Here is a 23,277-nt window from a genome sequence, read left to right as displayed (position 1 = left end):
TTCAAATGAGCAAACCCGCTGTGCAACTCCAGCATTCACCAGCACCAAGTAAGTAGTGCCAGTAGAGCATACTAGTATGTAATCATGTGATTACATTCGATAAGGCAGTTGGCAGAGCCAGAAGACAGTCTTAGCATACCACCACTTATGCAAACATCATGCATGCTGATCATCAATTGAAACGAAGAAGTCCTGAACTTCAGCTATTTTCATTCAAGCGACACTTACACATTTAAGTGTTCAAATGTTCAAACTTAACATTAACACTTTTTACAGAGCATGTGACAAACTCAGGAAAGTACACAATCACAAACATAGCCCTGCAGCAGATGTGAAGCCCTTTCACTATTGATCACTATTGAACACATTCAATGATATGTGTATCACCTAGCTCAGCAGAAAAGAGAGAAAGGGAGAGACATAGAGAGTCAAAGAGAGAACTTTCCAGCAGGTATTAGCTCTCTTGACTACCATACACGTTTAAGCACACCTAACTAGGCCCACGCCTCTCCACACAGGATATTATATTCTGGTCGGAAGGAGATGCACAATGGCCTCTCATATGAAGGCTCTATTAAAACCATCTAAAGGTATAAAGCTGAAGAATGCAGATTGGCAGGGGTCTGTCTTGATACTCGGCAATGCCTCATAAATGCTCTGTACCCTCACTGTGCTCCCATTCAGGCAACTCCAATCTTTCATCAGTGCGAAGCCAGGAATACTCTGCACCTTTCCGACCATGTTCAGAGGAGGCAGGAATGAAAATATCGGATCCAGCTAAAGTCCGAAAACGAGGACGGGCGTGAGGCATCCATGCAGTGTGGAGGGGCCAACCCTGCAGGGGGCCTTTCTCAACCTCAGGCCTAGGCATTTCTGTAAGGTATGGGAGGCTCGGGGTCCCCACAGCACTCTCTGCAAGGGACCCCATCATTTCACCTTACGCCACAGCACGAGCAAGAAAGAGGAAGGGGGATGAGGGGTGGGGAATGACGGCGAGGTCAGAGTACCTTGTTGAAGGGTTCGTGGGCACAAGGGTTTATAACCACGAAGCAACTGTTTAAAATGAATCATTATTCTCACAAACTCCTTCCGAACGAATCAATGATGAACCTCACAAGATAATGAGCACTTTTAAGAAGCCAGCGTGTTGAGGTGGTTTTGAGCAGTGGCAGCTCCTCCGCTAAGGCGGAGAAGCGTCACCCCACTACTTTTTTGCAGCGAAACAAAGGAAAAATAAAATGATAATAACTTGTGTTTTTATCATTTTATTTTCTCCTACATACACAACTTTTCGTGAGGTGGGCAGGAGTGGTAGGCAGCATCCTCCTAAGTGCGCAATGACTGCTTGGCCGGCCTTCTTGGGCCACCCATAACAGTCTTTCGCAATTCACATGTTCTCCGTGCAGACTGCATTGCAGCCTATGTAGAGAACATGCCCAGACCTCCAGTCAGAGTCTGAGCACCGAAACACGACGGTCAAACCAATTGCAATGCTGCTAAGACAGTGTTGTGATTGGCTGACTGGGAGCCTGGGTGTGGTTCCTGTGTCCGATCGAGGGAGGACTACGGAGGAGAGACGCCGCGAGGAAGCGGCAAAAGATACGTTTTTATTATTTTCTTATACCCTCTTCCCCCGCGTCCTCCACCCTCCTGCCCGACCCTCCTACCTCTGATCTGTGACAGCTGCTGCCGGTTTTGAGAGATGGGATTTTTTAAACGTGTACTTTGGATTTCTGCAGCCTCTTCTGACTGAAGGGTCTGTAATGAGAGTCCCCTCCGATCTGATATGTGCAGGGCCTGGTACACATAGCCCAGCGTGCCCCAATCCAGGCATATAAGTCACAGTATGCAATAGTTATGTGAGCTGCTGCTGCAGGCTTGCCCCACATACCAGCTCCCACATCCTTTCCACACAGACTAGAAAAAACATACAGTGTATGATTTGCATGTAATCCAATCACTCTTACTTCTAATATAGAGAAAATAACATTCTCGAGCTGCGTTCCGTCTGGATCCGGAAGATGAAATATTGCAAAGTGACGCTGAAATGAAAAGAGTTTTATTAAAGACAGGGAATATAAAATTCATTAAAAAAAATAGGATCTTAAATTGGGATCACAGTTTTCAAAGACAGCGAAAATCAAAATGCAAACAATACACATATGTGCAATAAAAATCCGGTAAAAGATGACAGAATCAGCAAAAGCTCTGCGAAGCCCTGCAAAGAGCCATTCTCTAAACCATACTAAAATATTATGTTTAAAGGAGAGGCGAGGTTGCTCCCAGATAAAGCGGCTTCAGCATTTATAGTTATCAGGTTTTAGAATCACACCAGAATGCACTTCTTCATATCACACACTACCATATTTTTCTCAAGTTTAATGTTGGTATCACAGTGAATGCAAGAAATCTCCTCTCATACATTGATTGGGTTTCTCACAGGGAAAATGTTCAAAAATCACCTGGCTTTTGTTGCCACGAAAGTGGGGAGGACTGCAACCCATTGGCTGCGCTGCTCCTTCTTTTTGGGCCTGATTCACAAAGGTACACTTACACTTTTGTGTAAGTTTATGATTGTTTACTATTCACAAAGGCATCTTACTAGTAGTATCTTTACGACTGCGGAGTCTCCACACATAAAAAGATAGGACAGTCTGAGGTGGTGCAGCCCGCTACAGAGGGCTGTAAGGCTATTAAAGCATTCCGTTCCCTAGAAGGCAGAATTTTCTAATTAGTAAAACAAAGGCCTCACGGAGCCCAAGGGGGTTGAAATCCCTTCAGGTTCCGGAAGGCCTTTGTTCAGAGCATCAGCTGTGAAAGACAACATTGGAATGTTCGACCTCCGCGGTTCTACCGGCCATTAGAAGCCCGGAGTACCTAATTGTTAACAATGGAGCTCCCAACATTTCAATGTTCTAATACACAACTGATTATGTGATATGATTTGTAAATGTCAAATAAACGTATTTAAACATAATCATTGTAAAGTAATATCCTATTGAATAATGTTTACATAGGTAATATGGTAATTAAAATGCAGCTGTCTAGACACTTTTAAAATGCGTTACATTTAAACTGTGGAAATTATTCTACCATAAGTCTAAGTCTCAGCGGGTCTTCTTTTCCTACCCTCCTGGGGCCAAGAGACGTCTCCTCCCACCCATACTGAATGACCTGTGGTTTGTCCCATCCAACATTTTAGACAAAACAAATCCTCTGTTGCCGTTCTAAAGGCACTTTTTGTCTACAGATTGAAAGTTGGTTGAGATGTGACATGACAGATTAACATAAATATTAACAAAATGATGAACAGTGAGTAAATGGCATAATTGGTACAAATACTAATGGCGGGGGTAATTTTAAAACATTTTACCAACCAGACTAGTGAACTTTAGGACTAACCTCCCTTGTAAGGTGATTCGAAGCCTGTCCGTATAAAACTTAGGACAGTACCTGGTCGTATCCCATCATATGTGTCAATTCTTTCCACTGAATTTGAGGAAATTATGCCAAAAAATCTGTTGGTGGAAGCCTTCTACTTCATTAGTCGCCTGTATAAATCCTAACTTGCAGCACGCTTCCGCTTGACGACTTTGGAAGCGCTACCACCTTATAATGTAAAACATGCGCACTGGCCTGTGATAGACCCCAATACACAAACCACAGAGACTTACCAAAAGCCTTTTGGCACACATTCTTTGTGGGCTGTTGGCATGCTGAGGTAATGACATGGCAGCTTGCACCACCAGCCCCTCTAGTGACTGCCACTCAAAGGGTTTACTCAGCTTCACAAGAACTCGATCATCCAGCAGAAGCCTCAGCAGCTGAAGAAGCAAGGCATGTTGTAAATATACCTCCAGCATATTGTACAGATTTAGATCAAGAAAGACTTTTAAAAGGAAAAGTTTATGGCAATTTCATTATGAAATAGCACTGAAATATTCGTGGTCTATTACTAAAGAAAAACAGAAAACAAAGGTGAATGTTGCTGACTTGGAGTAAGATATAACCACAACAGGCAGATTTGCAAATTTATGTCCTGAATAAAAAAGAATTATGAGTACAAATTCTGAGATCTTTTCCAAATATGAATGTCTTCTGGGGAGATCTGGGATGAAGACAGGGCCAATAGGAAGTCAGTGAACACCCACAAAGTCAGAACCATGTGAGTACTCACAAAAATGGAGGGCTTGTAAAGTCTTGAGTAAGTTTTGCTATGGTGTGTCAAGGCTATCTGAATATCCTCATAATTCAGAAAGGGGTACAAGAAGGTATTTCTCCACAGGGAGAACTATTTTGCCTCCGGAGAAAAAAATGCAATTGAAAGTCTGGTTCAGGATTAGGCGTTTGCATCAGAATATACAAACTGAAATTAAATCCTACGTGGACTTAGCTATGAAATTACCATGCAAATCTATGGGAACAACTGGTCATGATAATTTGAGAAGGTATATTCTTAAAATAATTTTCTGTCAATGTAAGTTGGGCATTGGATGGACAGTTTGGCAAACACCTCCATTTAGATGGGACTTCTCAGGTCATTCCTGAGAACTGTTTTGGCACATCTCAAATAGCTAAGGGAGCATGGAGACCTAATATTCTAATGATAAGACATATTTCTCAATGAAATAACATAGGTATTAAATATGTTTCCAGAATTGATTCCAAGATAGTAGCTCAAATGGTAGTTTATAACGAGTACAAAGTGTACCATTAGGTTGGTCATAACACAGTGTTCTAAAGGGGCTTCAGATGAGATTAATATGTTCTGTTATGGGGGCCTGTCTTGGTGAAAACTATGTGCTGTTTATAATCAATTAAAAGGTTCAGTTCCACCAGCACAGAAGTACATACAGTCACTATGAGCAAATATGTACCAGGACATACATGATACAACACTTTGAGAAACCATGGAGAACATAGTCATATAACAATAAGGACAACAAATACATAAAGAGAACAAACATTTCAGACAGCTGTTGTGGCTTCTATATGCATCCTATACACCAGGCGCTTACAAGGTTCAACAGAACCTGTCTAGCTTAGGTTTGGGCTGATGACAGCAGGAGGAGGTGGCAAGGGAAATACATTGTTTTAGGTTTAGCTGGAAATAAGTATATCAGTCTCCCTCTGAGCTAATCTGATTACATATTTTCTTTGGTCCGTTGCAACATAGTTTATGATTGGTAGTTTTTAGATGCTCCACCATGTATTCATAGGCGTCTGTTTAAAGTGTCTGCAATGTAATGATTGTGTACATGGACTTTCATAAATATGTCTATCATTTTGGGTCTTGCCAATGTGCCTCACCCAGAAGTTTCTTTTTTGTTATACAGATTAGGGTGCAAGTAATTTTTCTTATTCTGAGCCTGCTTTCCTCTGCATAACACTGTGGGAGGCCACCCTTTCGTACAGGACTTAAAAAGACAGAATACTCCCTTTAACTTCAGCCACAATTCCCTTTGGGGGACTGACCTCACCCAAAGTTTGGCATTTGGAGTAGTCACAAATGCATCACAAATTCAGCATGGGGGACTTGGAAACTCTCAATGACCTTTAAAAAACCCACGAGAAAACTCACCCCAAGCCACATTTACATTGATCCAGAGGACCTACAGGGGCATTTTCCTGGAGAACCTCAATAGTCACATCCGGAAGTTGTAGAGTTATTACAGTCCTTCTTCCTTCAAGCTTATTGAAACACTGGAAACCTAGTGCTCACTAGAGGTTTTTAGTGGCTGATCCAAGGGAATTTCTAGAGAAAGAGTTCTAGTCCCAGTCCAACATAAGGAACATATCTAGCAGAAATACTGCATGACCAGTAACTTCTTGATTTATAGGTCTGATTGACAACTAGAGAGGCTGGATCATTGTAGCCTCTCTGATTAGACTGAACATTGTTATTTTTCCGGTGGTGACATTAGTATTTTGACATTTTTAATTAAAAACTCCACTCTTTAGGATATCTTGGCTTACCGGGCAGAGGAAAAAGAGAAGTAGATAAAAAGTTTATATAAATTAATCATTTATGAATGGAAACCATTATGGAAGTAAACAGTGCAGCAGGAGGAAATCAACAGTGCATGCTGTACTCGAGAAAGCTGACTGTCTAGATTTTAGTCTTCTGGCCTAGCCTTCAAACCCAAACCTGCAAATAGCATGCCCCAACACCCTATAGATGTTTATAGACCATTTTGTCTAGCATGTATCTGATGGAGAAGATTTCATGTAACTGGTGCTCTTAGACGCGCCCACGCGTGCTGACGTCGGTTTTGTACACGACTTTCCGTGCAAGGAACGCAGAGCCATGCAAGAAACTGACCACTGCTGCCATGAAACCAGGGCCCTGAAAGTGATAACCTTAACCCTAGAAATCAGTTCGCAGAACGGGGAGGATGGGTGGGGCGGTAAGGAATCTATCACTACTAATGTTTCTTACAGATATATCGTTACTGAAGGTAAGTAACTTGTGCATCTGAAAGAAACACGTTGTGATAGATTCCTTACCTTCGAATAAATACCCCAGCAATACCAACCCAGGTGGTGGGTCTGCGAACCAAGATCACACCAGAAAATCCTGGAGAACTGAACGGCCAAAAAAGCTGTCTCTCCGGACTTGACTGTCCAGGCAGTAATGCTTAGTAAAAGTGTGCAGCGAGGCCCACGTAGCTGCCTGACAGATGTCATGCAAGGGAACTCCCCGTCCCAAAGCAGTAGTGGCTGCCATCGCCCTGGTAGAATGGGCGCGCAGCCCCACCGGAGGCTCCTTTTTAGCCAAAGAATAACAAGCCTTTATGCACCGAGAGATGGTGCGCTTGTGCACGGCCCGACCTTTCTTGGCGCCCACGTAGCCAACAAAGAGTTGGTAATCCACCCGGAACTGTTGTGTGCTGTTTAGGTAGAATGAGAGCACACGTTTTGGGCCCAGATGGTGGAGCCTCTCTTCCTCTTTTGAGGGATGCGGAGGCGGAAAGAAGGTGGGCAAAGTGATGGTCTGCCTGATGTGAAAGGCAGTGACAACCTTTGGCAGAAAAGATGGACGGGTCCTTAGAACAACTTTGTATGGATGGACAGAGAGAAAAGGAGGTTTGGATGAAAGAGCCTGGAGCTCATTCACTCTTCTGGCAGAGGTGATGGCAACCAGGAAATAAGTCTTTAAAGTGAGAAGACGAAGAGGACAGTTGTGAAGTGGCTCAAAGGGAGCACACATCAGATAAGTCAGAACCAAGTTCAAGTCCCACTGAGGCATTATGAAAGGAACACGAGGGAAAAGATGAGTAATATCTCTTAAGAATCTATGTACAACAGGGGACTTGAAAAGGGATGGCTGATCTAGAAGCCGTAAAAAGGCTGAAATGGCCGAGAGATAGCCCTTGATAGTGCCCAGAGCAGAGCCCTGCTGGGCCAAAGAAAGGAGGAATAGAAGGACCTATGAAAGAGGAGCAGAAAGGGAATCCACAGCCTTTGCTGTGCACCATGCCACAAACTTATTCCACCTGCAGGCGTATACCGTCTTAGTGGAGGGACACCTGGCTGCCAAGATTACATCACAGACTTCGGGAGGCAAGTCGAAAGACGTCAACTGCCGCCGCTCAATCTCCACGCAAGGAGGTGCAGACTGGACAGTTTCGGGTGGAGGACCCTGCCCTGCTGCTGCGACAGAAGGTCCTCCCAAAGAGGCAGACAGAGCAGGGGATCGATCACCATGCTGAGTAGCTCGGGATACCATACTCTTCTAGCCCAGTCTCGAGCCACAAGAATGACTTGGGCCCGGTCGGGCCTGATCTTCTTCAGCACTCTGGGTAGAAGTGATACAGGCGGAAAGGCGTTTAGTAGACCACAACTCCACTCGCAACAAAAAGCGTTGCCTAGCGAGTGCCGCCTTGGAAATTCCAACGCAGAGCGTTCTCTTTGGTGGCAAATAGATCTAACCAAGGCTCTCCCCACTGCTGAAAGAAACCTTGCACCACGTCCGAGTTCAGACGCCACTCGTGATCCATCATGCACCAGCGGCTGAGTTCGTCCGCCCTGGTGTTCAGAGAGGTGTTGAACCACCGGGGAAATGCCCTGATGTTCCAGTCATGTCCAGAGGCACAGAGCCTCCTGACATAGGGTCCACGACCCCACCCGCCCTGTTTGTTGCAGTACCACATGGCGGTGGTGTTGTCTGTGAACCCCTGCACTACTCTCTCCACGACAGAGGGAAGGAATGCCTTTAGTGCAAGCCGGATCACCCGAAGCTCCAGAAGGTTGATATGAAGCCGGGACTATGCCGGAGACCAGAGGCCTCTCCCATGTGGCCGCCCCATCCCAGAAGGGACACGTCCGTCACAACTGTGTGTTCCGGTTGGGGAAGGGAGAGGGATCTGCCATTGACCCAATCGCGATTCGTGAGCCACCACTGCAATTGTGGTGCAGTGCCCTCCGAGATCTGAACGTGGTCGGACAGGTTGCCCTGATGCTGTGCCCACTGTAACTTCAGGTCCCACTGCAAAGCCCGCATATGCCATCTGGCATGATCCACTAGCAGGATGCAGGAGGCCATCAGGCCCAGTAGCTGGAGGGTCATCCTGACCGAAACCCGGGATAGAGGCTGAAAGATCAGAATCATAGCCTGAATATCCCGGACTTGCTGCTCGCGAGGATAAACCTGAAACTGCTCTGAGTCCAGAACCGCTCCGATGAAGAGGAGCTTCTGAGAGGGAATCAGGTTTGAGGAGAACCCCATCAAATGCAGGAGGTTGGCCATAGTCTGGAGGTGGGAGACGACTGCCTGGGGCGAGCCCGCCTTCAACAACCAGTCGTCGAGATAGGGGAAGACTAGGACCCCTGATCTGCGCAGATGAGCTGCGACCACCGCCATCACTTTCGTGAACACCAGAGGGGCGCTGGTAAGGCCAAAGGGGAGCACGGTAAACTGAAAGTGCTTATGGCCTACCCGTAAACCGCAGGTAGCGCGGGTGGGCCGGCAGGACGGGGATGTGGAAATATGCGTCCTGCAAGTCCAACACTACCATCCAATCTCCAAGGTCAAGGGCAGACAAGACCTGAGCTAGCGTCAGCATCTTAAACTTCTCCTTCCGGAGGAAGCGGTTGACGTTCCTGAGGTCCAAGATAGGACGCAGGTGTAGGAGAGTAGGGTCTGCTTTCTATGTTCACCCCCACTTTTTGCTTTTGCTTTACTGGTTTTCGACTTAGATGTGGCTGTGGGCCTGCTAATCAGACCCACAGCCCTGCTGTTCTCTCTCTAAATTAATGCTATGTACTTTAGGTGCATAACCCAATTGGATAGGATCACCTTATTGGCCCCTGTACAGTGTACCTTAGGTACCCAGGGCATAGGTGTACCCTAGGCCTACATGGGGCTGCAGCATGTATTATGCCACCCCTGGCCTGGCCTTCCATTATGACACAACTGGCTGATCACTCAGCTGGGGCAAGGTCGTGTAATCACCCCTTGCTTAGGTGTAGTATTCCTATACCTACCTTATATATAGACACGTGTACCTATCAGCCATTCCTATGGCAGGCCTTAACAATCCTGGAGGCAGAGTGCTTGGTAACATGTGAGATAGTGCTCTAGCATGAGCTGAGCCTGTCTGCAGCTTTCGGAACCATGTCCTTATAGCTGTTCTATGATATAGCCTACCATATACTCTTAAAGTGCCTTATAATCTTAAACAGTTATTGTAATTATGGTTTGGCTTTATCAAAACATGTCATGTAAGGTGTCTAACACTTTGGACTAATACCCCCATCCCATTTCTGGGGATGAGGATATTATCCCTCCCTTCTAGAGGGAGAAGACATGTTGAAACCTACTTACCCGGTTAAAGTTAACCAGAGCCCCAGCATCACAAAATGGATGCTGCTGCCACAACACAAATCTGACCTCCTGCTGCTGGGAGTGATCCCGGCACGGGAGGCTTGGACAATAGGTTTCCTGCCTTGGGAGGTGCGAGCACCACCCCAGACAGGCCTTAGTGTATTGGGGCAGGGAGGGATGAAAGAAACAAGACACTGCCTGGGGCACACAAGGTGTCCCATGCATAGTCCAGTTCAAACCGGTGCTGGGGCACTCCAGCCCCAGTCCTGGCGCGAAACTGGACAAAGGGAAGGGGGTGTAACCACCCCCCTCCCAGGTCCCACCCATAAGGCGTGACCTAGCAGGCAACCCAGCCCCCCAGATTAGTATAAGTGTGGTAGCTGGGCCCCAGGAAATTAGATTATCCTGAACCTGCAACTTGAACAGAAACTCTGGACCTTCGACATTTGACGAAAGAAGAAGACTGAAGAATCTCCCTTGTGGCCAAGGAGTGGCTACCCTGTGCGAACAGGCACCATCAAGAGACTTACCCTTTGCTTTGCTGAAGTTCTACGAGGGACCGACTGCAGAACCTGACCAGAGCCTTGACTTCCAGACTTCTCCGACCCTGATCCACATCCACAGGCGAGCTGAGATCCGTGGAGGCGACGAGAGACATGGGACCGGCTACCTAGGAAAAGTGGCGAGTATCTTCCAGTGCAGCTTCTGAGGCACCCTCGAAGTTGTGCACCGGGGATTGAGAAGCCCCAACCCCAAGCACCATCTGCACCGAAGATCAGCCCCCCACACTCCACAAGTCCTGCGTGGGGCCCTTCTGCATTTTCCTGCTTGCCGCGTCTGTCCGGTTGCTTGCCCGTTGGCTAGCCACCTTTGCGACGACACACCTTTGATTTTCCACTGCTGGTTTGGCTCCTCCAGACTGGCTCCTGCTCCTCTGCAAAAGAGAAGCACCCCAGACCTTCCTGAGAAGCAAGTCCTCCATTCTTCGTGGGTTCCGCTTGCCAAGGCTTGGTGAGTCCTAGTTCGACTTCGACGCCGCCGACAGCAAGAGCCTTCGTGGGACAGCTCGCCTCCTGGTCCTGGTCGTCCTCGATGTCTCCTGGTACCCGTGGCTGCTGCGATAAGCTTCACCTCTTCACCTGCATCTTTACGACATCGCCTGGTTCCTTCCTGGTTCCACGTGGTCACTGGCTAGTGACCCAGACTCTGTCCCTTCTGCTTGCAGGTATCCTTCCTTCTTGATCCCGGCCCTGGGATCCACCGGACACTCTTCACTGACTGCCTGTCAGCAACTTTCCTTCAGGCATCCATAGAAGTCCACGACGAAACCCGACGCAAGTTCACACCTATGCACCCGCAGCCCGTGGGCTAAGTAACTTGGGTACTTCGGTGCTCACAAGGGTATTGACTATCCTAGGGTCTAGTTTCCGAGTCTCGACTTTCTAGTTACTCCAGAAGTGTCCTAAAACTGCTTAATTCCGAACTGTACTATTTCTATCGATTATACGCATTACGCGTGAGTGTTTCCACTCTGCACCTGAATCCCGTGGGCCTCCCACTTCATAACCTTGGGTAGTATAGTGTAGCCCCAGCGATTCCCTAGGCCTAGGCCTATCCTATTTCCGTTACAGTGGTCCTTATACCACTTACTTAGTATATGGTTTGCGTGGCCCCTAGGGCCTAACTGTATTACTTACCTGTGTGACTTAATGTATGCTTAAATAAGACTGTGTTGTACTTACCTCGAATCTCATAAAGAGTGCTGAGGGTTTGACTAGAATAAATACACTTTATTTTATATATATATCTGTTGTGGTGTCCTTTCATTTGGTATTCAATGGGTTACAAATGGTATAACAGCTGGCTTCACATGCCATTCAGAGTTTAGCCTAAGACTGCTCTTGTCCATGCTACCACTAGGATAGCTGGTCTATAAGGTTGACTTTACAACCAATCACCATAAGGGTTGTTTGGACTGATATAAGGTGTACACTAGAACTAGTGACATCATACATCAGGCCAACTTCTCACAGCAGGCCCTTGTCCTTTTTGGTGACCAGAAAGTAGTGGGAATAACAACCACAAACTGCTTCTGGCCCAGGAACGTGCTCCATGGCTCTCTTGGCCAAGAGGGCCGTGACTTCCTGCTGAAGAAGCGCAAGATGGTCCTCCGACATGCAGTGGTACTGAGGTGGCATGGCTGGAGGAGTAGTCTCGAAGGAGAGGGAGTAGCCCCTTCGGACTATTTGCAGCACCCACTTGTCCGAGGTGATGTTGCACCAATGGGGGAGATGATGGTGAATTCTTCCACCCACTGGTGTGTGATGGGCCTGAAATTCTGGACTAGGAAGACTTTGCAGTGGATGCTGCGGGGGTGGAGGTGGACTGACCCGCCCGCTGGCCGCCCGGAACTGCCTCGACGGTTGCCACGTCCGCGGCCGTGCTGATGCTGTTGCTGTGCAGGCCTGTGGTCCTGCGAACGTGGTGGGGCACCCCTTCCGCGGCCACGAAAGGAGCGAAAAGCAGAAGGTGGATGAGGCCATGTGGCCGACAAACCCAAGGACTTGGCCGTAGCCCGGGAGTCCTTAAAGCGCTCCAACGCACTATCTGCCTTATGGCCAAAAAGGCGAATGCCATCAAAGGGCATGTCCATCAAGGTGTTCTGGACATCCCCTGAGAAGCCAGTTGTCCTCATCCAGGCGTGGCGCCTAAGCGCCACCGTCGTGGAAATTGCCCTGCCCAGCGAGTCGGCAGTGTCATGCCCACAACGGATGGTGAACTTAGCTGCGTCTCTCCCAGCAGCAATAGCTTGGGAGAGTACTGTCTCGGCCTCCTCCGGACAGCTAGGCAGCACCTGCGAAATCGTATCCCACACAGAGTGGGAATAATGGCCCAAGAGGCATGCAGTGTTCACCGACCGCAGCCCTAAGCTGGCAGAAGAAAGCAGCTTCTTGCCAAGCTGCTCCAGCTTCTTGGATTCCCTATCCGGAGGTGCGGAAGGGAACGCGCTCTGGGAAGTTGAGGCTTGGACAACCAAGCTCTCAGGATTGGGGTGTTGGGAAAGGATGAGGGGGGCACCCAGAGCCGAGCGATGGCGTCGGGCCACGTTCCTGCCCATAGGTGCCCCTGTGTTGGGCCTGGACCAGGTGCCCAAAAGAACGTCAGACAGTGCTTCATTAAAGGGCAGCAAGGGCTCCGAAGAGGTTGCCGCCGGCTGGAGCACTTCTGTCAAGAGGTTAGTCCTGACGGCCATAGTAGGGAGTTCGAGGTGGAGAGCCTTGGTCGCCCTACGCTACACCACTGAGTAGCTGGCTCCCTCCTCCGTGGCCACGGTAGGAGGAGACAGCATGCCAAGGTCAGGCGAGGTGTCAAGACCACTGGCATCCCCCAAATCCTCTGCCCAGTCCGGGTCATAAGCACACTCTTGTGCGAGAGGGTCCTCAGACCCCTCCCAGTCCTCCCCTTCCTCCTTAGTCTGCGGTACAGGCTGAAAATAAGGATGACGGACATAGGGGAAAAAGGCCCCCATCGGTGTCGGAATCGGCACAGAGCGGTACCGATCCGGCACAGTGTCCGGTTCAGGGCTGAAACTGGGGACGTCGTCGTCCCGAGGAGCAGGCGACGCCGGAGGTGGTGCCAGTGGGGTCGACGTCGGTGGAGGCGTTACCAGGTCAACCGGCATCGACCGGGGTCCGATCCCGCCGGCGATGGAAGGACAGGACCCCCAGTCGGGCCCACAGGCACACCGGCGGGGCCAGACGGCCCAAAGAGTCGGGCCATGGCACCAAGAAACTCTTGCACCTGGGCAGGTGTCACCAACAGACCGAGAAAGGGCGGGTAGGCCGGCGCCTGCGCAGGCTCCGCTGGTGCCACGGGCACTATCCGCACCCTCAACCAGGCGAGGGGAAGTCGAGGAGCGACGACGCTTCCTCGATTTTTTGGGGAATGCTTCGACTTACCTGACCCCGAGTGCGAAGACTTAGATCCAGAGGAATGATGGTGATGGCTCTGCGACCGGTCCCTCGACTTCCCATGAGACCAGGACCTTGAGCGGCACAGAGCCGACTGCCTGACTTCGAGCCGACTGCCTGACTTCCAGCAACTTTCAGGACCGCTCCCGCAAAAATTTCGGCACCATGGCCAGGCAGTGGGGGCACAACTTGGAGTCATAGTCGTGGTCGCGCCCCAGGCAGTAGAGACACACGCGGTGTGGGTCCGTCACCGACATCATGCGGTGACAGTCCCCACAGTTCTCAAACCCAAGCAACCCTACGACACCAGGAGTCGAACGACTCGAGAAAATGAGACAAAAGGCCTCGAAAAATGTAAGTAAAAAAATGACTGGGGGTACTAGCTCTTCCCGGATCTGCACTTGCTGGCGCGGAAAAAGAAAGAACTGATGTCAGCGCACGTGAGCGCGTCTAAGTAGCTCCAGGGACGCCATCCCGGCGCCAACGGTGCCAACTACGCACGCGGAGCTGCACTGCTGACGAAAAACTTTCTGGATACAGTCTGACGCCTGGGGGTAATTCTAAGGTAAGGAATCTATCACTACGTGTTTCTTTCAGATAAGGAAAGAAATTATACTTTTACTTGGTGCATATAACTTTATATCACTGTTATATTTAATCATAGTTGTTGTTCTGTGAAGGTAGATATGGGAAAGTGATGTTCCATACCTGTTAGACCTGGCATCACTGGCCTGGGTTTCCCCTGTATTTGTTCCTTTACCGCCTGTTATGTTGCCGTGTGTTGGACTTCATTTTGCTGGTCTAGATGCTTTGGGCACTTTGCCACTGCTGTTCAGGGCCAAAGTGCAAGTGCTCCCTGCAAAGTGTTGTTATGGATTGGTGATTCCATGATTGGTATTTTTGATTTCCTAGTCAGTCCCTCGTACAGTGCACTATGTGTGCCCAGGGCATGTAAATCAAATGCTGCTAGGCTAGTGGGCCTGCAGCACTGATTGAGCCACCCACATAAGCAGACTGTAAATGTAACTCAGGCCTGCCATTGCAATGCCTGTATGCAGTCTAGTACTGCCATGTCGACCTGGCAAGTGTACCCACTTGCCAGGCCCTAGCTTTCCCTTTTCATACATGTTAGTAATTCCTAAGGTAGACCAAAGGTACCTGTGTGGGCAGGTTGCAGTGTATGGGAAAGGTGGGATATGCACTGATGTGTGTGGCATGTCCTGATAGTGAATTACTGTCAATTTCGTTTTTCACTATTGTAAGGTATTTGTCCGCATAGGATAGAATTGGGAGTTTGGTCAGAACATCTTATGAGCATTACTGCCAATGGGAACAAGATAGGAAAATAAAGTTTGATATGCCGAGCTCAGAATGTTAAGATGCATCTTTTAGTGAGGGTGATTTTTACATTCTGGGTTTGAAAATACCACTTTTAGAAGGCAGGTAATTTCTTGCCTAACCATCTGTCATGCCCCGTGGTCCTGCCCCATGATGCTTTGAGTATTTAAGGAGCTTAGATGCACACGAACGCTCTTAGCGTTCTTGCTCCTGGCCCCATTTCCGTCTTTTCCGCTTGTGCCTGACTTCCGTTTGCGTACTCCCTGTTCCTGCTAGCGTCCTCCGCTTAGTAGGAATTTTTGGCTTGCCGTTGTTTCCAGACTTTCCCGATCCTGGTGTTTTGCCCCGCAGTCAGCTCTGCCCTCATTGCTGAGCCGGACACAACCTTTGATCTCCCTGCTCCATCGGGAGAATATTTCTGAAGCAGTTCTCAGTGTTCCTCCCCGGGGTTCCATCAGCTCGCTTCCGGCTTTATCCTCACTGCCGGGCCGGGCTCCGTATCCATCAAGAAGAGGCTTGTGGCAGTATTATAGCCTCTTGCTCCCTCCCTAACGGCTCCGTTCCTTCATCTTTTCCCTCATTTCCCCCACCTTGTGCTCCGTCCCGCAGCCAGCTCTGTCCTCGCTGTTGGCGGGGCCCTGCCTGTGTACTCCACATCGGGCATAGCCTGGGTGCTCTGCATACTTACGAGAGTTTCCCCGGTCTTCCCTGAGAAGATATTGTCCTGGTATTTCTCTGGGGACACTTGCGTGGACCACTGTGCAGTTAAGGCTCATTACTTCAGAATCACGGTAACAGCGCAGTGCGCTGCCCCTTTTTATGTTTATATATATATACTTGCTATGGTATGGTGACATCGAGGGGGGCACTTAGTTTTCGTTACTTCCTTGGCAGATTATTCCATTCACAGTTACAGAACAAACACAGTTCTCATTCTTTGTAGACCTAAGGTGGATTTATATCCTTTGTTCTCACAGTTCTCCAGTAGAAACGTGGGGTAAGTCGCACACATTTATAACATATGGTTTGGAGCCTAGTGGAGACTCCTCTCTAATCTTGTGTTTTTCTGTTGTCCAGGACATCAGACATTGAACCTATTACGTTTACCCACTATACGCCTAGAAGTAACATAATCATGGTATGTGTGACAGGGGGTTTCACTCAGATAAACTGGGTTGTAATGAGAATGTGAAGGCAAGAGATAACACAGTCTTTTTCTACAGCTGGATACTGCCTCAACTATCTCTGACGTGGAGCCATCAACCCTACCAGAGTTGTTCCCCCGCCTTTCCTTGTTTTGTTTCCCTGTTTTCCCCTAGTGTGCCATCTGATACTCTAGGGTCTGATAGAGTCGGAAGGCCGTAGGGGAAGGCTGAGGTATTCTCTCCAGGTTCCTGACGCTCCTGCGGAAAAATCTTGGCAGTCATAACACCATCCAGTGTGCCTCTGCTCGGCTGTGTATTGACTGTCTGGCTTTGGAGTGACAGGGGCTGGGAATGTGCATTCTGTTCAGACAGCCACTTGTGGGGTTGAGGTGTGTCCAGCCTTTCCAGGGCGAGTCAGGGCTGGGCTGAATAGACCTGGGCTGCATTCAGAGTAGGGAGAAGAGATTTCACACCTGAATGGGCCTGGTCTGCCAAGGACAATGCTGTCACCACCTCCTGCGAGGAAGCTGCACTAGTGAGGACAGAACTGGTTTTGGCTGGGCAAAGACACTCTCTGCCTCCAGAGAACAAATGATTTTGTATTATAAAAAGAGGGTCCCAGACCCCAGACTTTTAGATCATTCTGGGAATCAAGAGGAACCTTTGCCAAGGAGAAGAGCTGGAGAAACTGAGGAGAAGTACTGCCCCTTTTCTGAGTGCTGTCTGGGGTTGGCCAGTAGTGGCTGTTTCTGCCAAGGGAAGGAGAAAGGACTTTGCCGAATCCTGTGTCCCCTCCTTGCAGAAGATCTCCAAGGGCTTGAAAGAAAAGCTTGCCTCCTGCTCTGAAGTCTCAGGGACACAAAGACTTCACCACCAGCTCCCCTGAACTTTCTTGCTGGGAGTTCTGACCTGCTAAGAGGTGCCTGCTGCTGTTTGGGACCTCGAGAGGCTGTTTGCCGCTGGGAGATGGAAAAGTAACACAACTTCGAGAAGTGTGTCGCATACGTACCTGTTTCTGGCACATCGCTGAAGAAACCGACGCAGCGCCTGCCTGCAACTTGTGAAATTGCTGCATGCCTCATCGAGTGCACCGATCTATGAAGGCTGAGATCACCGCACCGATTCGATGCAGGCCTGGCTGTGCGGCTGCAAGAACCAACATATCGTGGGACCGCGGCTGAAGAAACCAACGCAAGCACCATTGCCGCCGCCGCATCTAGAACCAACGCATCTCCAATCCCGATGCATCGCATCTGGGCGCCACACAGGCAAGAACACCGGGGTCACAGTAAGAAACCAATGAATCACCTCCCCGCACAGTAAGGAACCGATGCATCGCCTCCCCTTCAGTAAGGAACCGACGCATCACCGCCCCTGCGTGGCAGTAAGGCACTGACGCATCACCTCCCCTGAAGTAAAGACCCAACGCATCACCTTCCCTGCAACAGTTTTTGTTTATGTGCGCCACGTATCCAAGGTACTTTGTGTGAAAAGTGTTGCATCTGCAATTTGCTTGGAACAGAACTATTTTTATCATTTAAAACTCATATCTTTAGTACTGTATTGTGGATTTTTGCCGTTTTGGTCTTGTTTGGTTTAGATAAAGATTACTTATTTTTCTAAACTGGTGTGGTGTCCATTTGTAGTGCTTTCACTGTATTACTGTATGTGTTCACAAACGCTGTACACACTGCCTCTCAGATAAGCCTGTCTGCTCGTGCCAAGCTACCAAGGGGGTGAGCAGGGGTTATTTTAGAAGTGTATCCCCCTTACTCTGACTAGGAAGAAGGGTCCCTACATGGACAACGGTGCAAACCATTGCCAACTAGAGACCCCCTTTTCTAATAATACCTTAGGGTCTTCCTTTTGCTCTCTCTGCCCAGGACGCTACGCTGCTTGTGGGGCCCTTGAACTGCCTAACTCACCGGGACTGCGAGGACCTGGGAGCATTGCGCTCCGTTCATCCAGCTCACCTGTTCCTCTTCCCGCTGATCAGTCCGACGCCACGCCTCGCGGCCCCCGCTGCGCGGGTGCCGCTCGCAGGCTTCATCACTACCACTACTTAAAGGCTCGGCTGGCGCGCTGAAGGTTGGGTCTTCCTTTTGCTCTCTCTGCCCAGGACGCTACGCTGCTTGTGGGGCCCTTGAACTGCCTAACTCACCGGGACTGCGAGGACCTGGGAGCATTGCGCTCCGTTCATCCAGCTCACCTGTTCCTCTTCCCGCTGATCAGTCCAACGCCACGCCTCGCGGCCCCCGCTGCGCGGGTGCCGCTCGCAGGCTTCATCACTACCACTACTTAAAGGCTCGGCTGGCGCGCTGAAGGTTGGGTCTTCCTTTTGCTCTCTCTGCCCAGGACGCTACGCTGCTTGTGGGGCCCTTGAACTGCCTAACTCACCGGGACTGCGAGGACCTGGGAGCATTGCGCTCCGTTCATCCAGCTCACCTGTTCCTCTTCCCGCTGATCAGTCCGACGCCACGCCTCGCGGCCCCCGCTGCGCGGGAGCCGCTCGCAGGCTTCATCACTACCACTACTTAAAGGCTCGGCTGGCGCGCTGAAGGTTGGGTCTTCCTTTTGCTCTCTCTGCCCAGGACGCTACGCTGCTTGTGGGGCCCTTGAACTGCCTAACTCACCGGGACTGCGAGGACCTGGGAGCATTGCGCTCCGTTCATCCAGCTCACCTGTTCCTCTTCCGGCAGCCCCGCCCCCTTCACTACTTAGTTCAGTCCACGCGAATTCGCAGCGCGGGCGAAGACCGGGCAAAGAGCGGGCCGTTTCAGGCCGTTAGAGGCCGGCAGAGACCGGACCGGGCCCCCTCTCTAACGTTGTCATCATCCCAAGGCTCATTTTTATACTCCATTAGCCTGTGGCTTTGACTGTCCCGCCCGCCATGGCCACTAGAGTATCCAGGAGTAAGGCTGCCCAACAGTGCTCTAGCACATTGGACAAATTCTTTCCTAAGACTAGTGCTGCGGCTAGTAAAGGCCGCACACCACCAGTCATTCTCCCTGAGGCAAGTGTGGAAAATGTGTCAGTATCAATGGTCCCCTCGGACTCTTCATCCATTGATATTAGTACTCCAACACCATTTGATGCCACTCATCTATCTCTCATGGATAGTATTGACCAGACAATCGAGACAGTCCTCCAACAACTTAGGACCCCTTCCAATCTATTGAGGGATAGTGAGTCTCTGTGTCCCTCGGGGGTGGTGGAGTCCACTCCGCATATTAATTGTGCGGAAATGTCTGAAGTGCAGGATGAAGGGCAGGTTGCAGCGCCAACTGATCCCGTAGGCAGGAGAGTCTACCACCCTTCAAAAAGGAAAAGGTTAAGGAAACTAAGAGGGGCAAAAAGGGCCAAAGTAGATAAAATCAACCCAATATTAGATGCTAGCTCTGCCATTCCGGCTTCTCCCGTGGTTATCTCCCCAGGAATTGGCTGTGATCATTCAGATCCGCCATTAGTCAAAGTGGTACCTGGGTGTTCTGGCCCGTTTGTATTCGGAGGAAATCCTCCAAATGCAGCAGAGGCTCTGATTGGCTCTTTTAGGGATATCCTTAGGAGCATGTTGGAGCCTCTGTCTGCAAAATTGGATTCCATAGTTGATAGACTTAAGGCTTTAGAAGATGCACATAATAGGATCAGTCCTAGCAGGGGGTTGGGTCCAGGTGCACAGACGGCTCCCCTGGATTCTGCAGGGTTTGGACCGTCTACTGCTGGAACAAGCATACAGGTCCCGGTCGGGGCACAAGATAGTGTTACAAGTAGCCATGCTCCCCCATTGCTCCCTTTACAACTGTCTAGGCCCCCTGTTCCGGCACCTAGAAGATCTAAACAACCAACACCATCCCTCCCAACGAGTGGGGGGCGAGCCAATAATGATTATACTGATCGCCTGTAACGCCCTGAACGTCTCAGGATCGTTTAACAGACACGACAATGAGAACGCAACCACTTGTGAAGGGTTAGTTCTTTTAATGAAGGCAAATAAAATACAAAGAACAAACAAAAGTTATAGTCACTGGAATCCTCCAGGCTAAGTACGTTACCAGCCCACAGCACGGATGGTCCTAACCGTCCTCTGCATATACGCCGATCCCGGCGTATGCCAACAGAGGGCAGAAATGAAATGGCCGACAATGCCAATCGGTAGGCTGTGAGGGGCACGAAGAGTGTTGGGGAGAATCGAGGAGTCAGGGAAACACCCAGCCGGGGTCTCTACCTGAAGGGAGCAGCCGCTCAACCTCTTCCTCAGACTGCACCGGGACGCGGAGTCACCTCCTGGTGATGCGTCACCGATACCCCAATCACAAGCAAGAAGACTGAACCGAGAGCAGCCGCTCAATCGATCCTGTGGACTTCCGAGTCTGTAACGCGGCAAACACCTCCTGGTGTGCGTTACAGCTGGCAGTCCCTGTGTCTCTGGTCGGGCTGGGAGTTACGACTCCAACCAGCAAAAGCGCCACTGCGCTTGGACTCAGCCAAGTCAAAAAGCGAAGCTCAATGGTTGACCGGTAGAGCTTCCGGGTCCTTCACAGGTGACGATGGGGCAAGACACGGCCCAGGGAGTAACGACTCGACCTACCTCCGTTCTTGCCTTACTGGAGCACCACTCCGGAACACTGCTCTTCACGAAGCAGGTACGTCGGTGTAAACACAATATCCGACAGCCTTGTACCTCCCGGTTCCTCCCTTTATAGGGCGTGTTTTCCTTGAGTTATGTAACAGCTCTCCTGTTTACATAAGGGCGTGTTTCCCTTGAGTTATGTAACAGCTCTCCTGTTTACATAAGGGCGTGTTTCCCTTGAGTTATGTAACAGCTCTCCTGTTTACATAAGGGCGTGTTTCCCTTGAGTTATGTAACAGCTCTCCTGTTTACATAAGGGCGTGTTTCCCTTGTATGACAGGAATTCTTGACAGTACATCCTCCCTCTCAGCGGCTCCCCACGGGTCCAGCGCTGGCAGGAAAACGCCGATGGAACAAGGAGACCAAGCGCGGAGCATGAACCCCTTCAGCCGGTTCCCATGAATGCTCCTCCGGGCCATAGCCTTTCCACGCAACCAGGTACCACAGCTTCCCCCTGCGCCATTTGGACGCCCGTATGCCCGACACTTCATACTCCACCTCCGACTCCACGCATACCGGCCTAGGTGTCCCAGACGGCTTGGAGGGTGCTGGTTTGAGCAATGATACATGAAAGACAGGGTGTATCCGCAAAGACTGGGGCAAGCACACCTTCACGTTCACGGGACCCATACATTTGGTAATTCGATAGGGGCCCATGTACTTGGGATGGAACACACTGTTCTTTCGAAACCTCATGTTTCTTGTGGATATCCAGACGTAGTCTCCAGTGCGGTACAGTGGCCCGGGCCTTCTCTTCCTATCTGCCGCAGCCTTGTATCTTCTCTTGGCCTCTATTAGGACAGCCCTTGAGCGCATCAACGTGTCTTTTATGTGTGCCACCCTGTCCGCTGTGGCGGGAATCCTGTCCTCTCTGAACACCTCATTCAAAAAGTACTGAAAGGCTGCCGGGGCGTTGCACAGACCGAACGGCATGACGAGGTACTCAAAAAGGCCGAACCTGGTCTTAAAGGCGGTCTTCCACTCGTCTCCGTCCCTCATGCGCACCAGATGGTATGCCCCTTTCAAATCCAACTTGGTGTAGATACGAGCTTTCTTGACCTGTTCCAGAAGTACACTGATGAGAGGCAAGGGGTACCGATTTTTTATGGTTATCGCATTCAATGCCCTAAAGTCCACACAGGCTCTCAGCTCCCCATTAGCCTTCGGGATGAAGAAGAGTGGCGAGGCGGCCGGAGACTTGGACGGGCGGATGAATCCTAGCTTGAGGAGTTTATCCAGGTACCCCCGGAGATGCACGTTTTCAGGCTCCGTCAGGGCATACAGCCTGCCGCTGGGAACGCTGGCCCCTGGCACCAGGTCGATCTGGCAGTCAAACTGTCTATGTGGTGGTAGCACTTCCGCCTTCACCTCATCAAATACATCCTCAAAACTGTGATAAGCCTGGGGGAGAGCCACATCTTTTTCTGCCGCTGTAGCCACCGTCTGACTCCCGCTCTCATCTGCGTCAAGGGATTCCGTTCTTATTCCACAATGCAGGATGCAATACGGTGACGTCATTTCGATGCGATGTGTTGGCCAATCCACAAAGGGGTTGTGTTTCTGTAGCCACGGCAATCCCAATATGACGCCATATTGGGGCGCTCGGATGATGTTAAAATCGATTTTTTCCAAATGGTTCCTCCCATATCTCATCGGAAGGACCCCCGTGTGCTGTCCGATGGGCCCCGTCACCAATCGCCTTCCGTCTACCGCATAGACGTCTTCGGGTACTGCTTTGGTAAGAAGCACTAGCCCTAGCCTGCATGCCTCGTTGTGGTCCATAAACATGCCAGTGGCCCCTGAATCCACCATGGCCACAACGGGTATCCACTGGTCATGCACTCCCACGTGCACCGTGATAAACAGGTGTCGTTGTCCCTTAGTGACCGAGTTGGAAAGTGAAGGGATGGATGAGTGACTCCGAGATGCCCCTTCTCTGGTCTTGGAGTCCTCTAGTTTTCCGCCGGTATGTCCACCACGGCTGTTACCGACCGGTTGGCCCGATAACGTGACGTCTTCGGTTTGGCAGGGCATTCACGTACGTAGTCGCCTTTTTTGCCACAATATAGGCACAATCCTTGTTTACGGCGTGACTCTTTCTCCGTGGCTGTGAGGCTCGCTCGTATTGCGCTGATGTCCATGGGTTCTCCCTTGGATGCGGTGGAAGTTTCAGGACTTCCCACCGTCGCATAGGATGGAAGGGATTTTCCTTTTCTCCCATGATCCCCCTTTCTTTCACTTAGCCTATGTTCCAGCCGTAATACCAGGTTGATAAGGCCCTCACATGTCTTGGGTTGAGGGTCAATATGAGCCACGGCGTCCTTCAGCTCATCGCACAGCCCTTGATGGAAGAGCGCCGTCTGTTTA

General features: G+C 50.1%; 1 protein-coding gene across 1 annotated transcript in view; it reads right to left on the bottom strand.

Annotated features, from left to right (window-relative positions):
• LOC146817397 (dynein axonemal heavy chain 5-like) overlaps positions 1-23,277 on the bottom strand; it is a 1,608,734-nt gene that overhangs the window by 515,491 nt on the left and 1,069,966 nt on the right. Inside the window, exons 62-63 of the mRNA XM_085609634.1 lie at positions 3,675-3,824; positions 1,968-2,042 (exon numbers count right to left, since the gene is read on the bottom strand). Of these exons, the coding sequence (XP_085465760.1) occupies positions 1,968-2,042; positions 3,675-3,824 (225 nt within the window). The remainder of the gene's footprint in view (positions 1-1,967; positions 2,043-3,674; positions 3,825-23,277) is intronic.

Source organism: Triturus cristatus, chromosome 6 (assembly GCF_964204655.1).
Source record: "Triturus cristatus chromosome 6, aTriCri1.1, whole genome shotgun sequence".
Lineage (NCBI taxonomy): Eukaryota > Metazoa > Chordata > Amphibia > Caudata > Salamandridae > Triturus > Triturus cristatus.
Note: the sequence above shows the minus strand (reverse complement) of the source record. Positions and strands in the feature narration are given on the sequence as shown.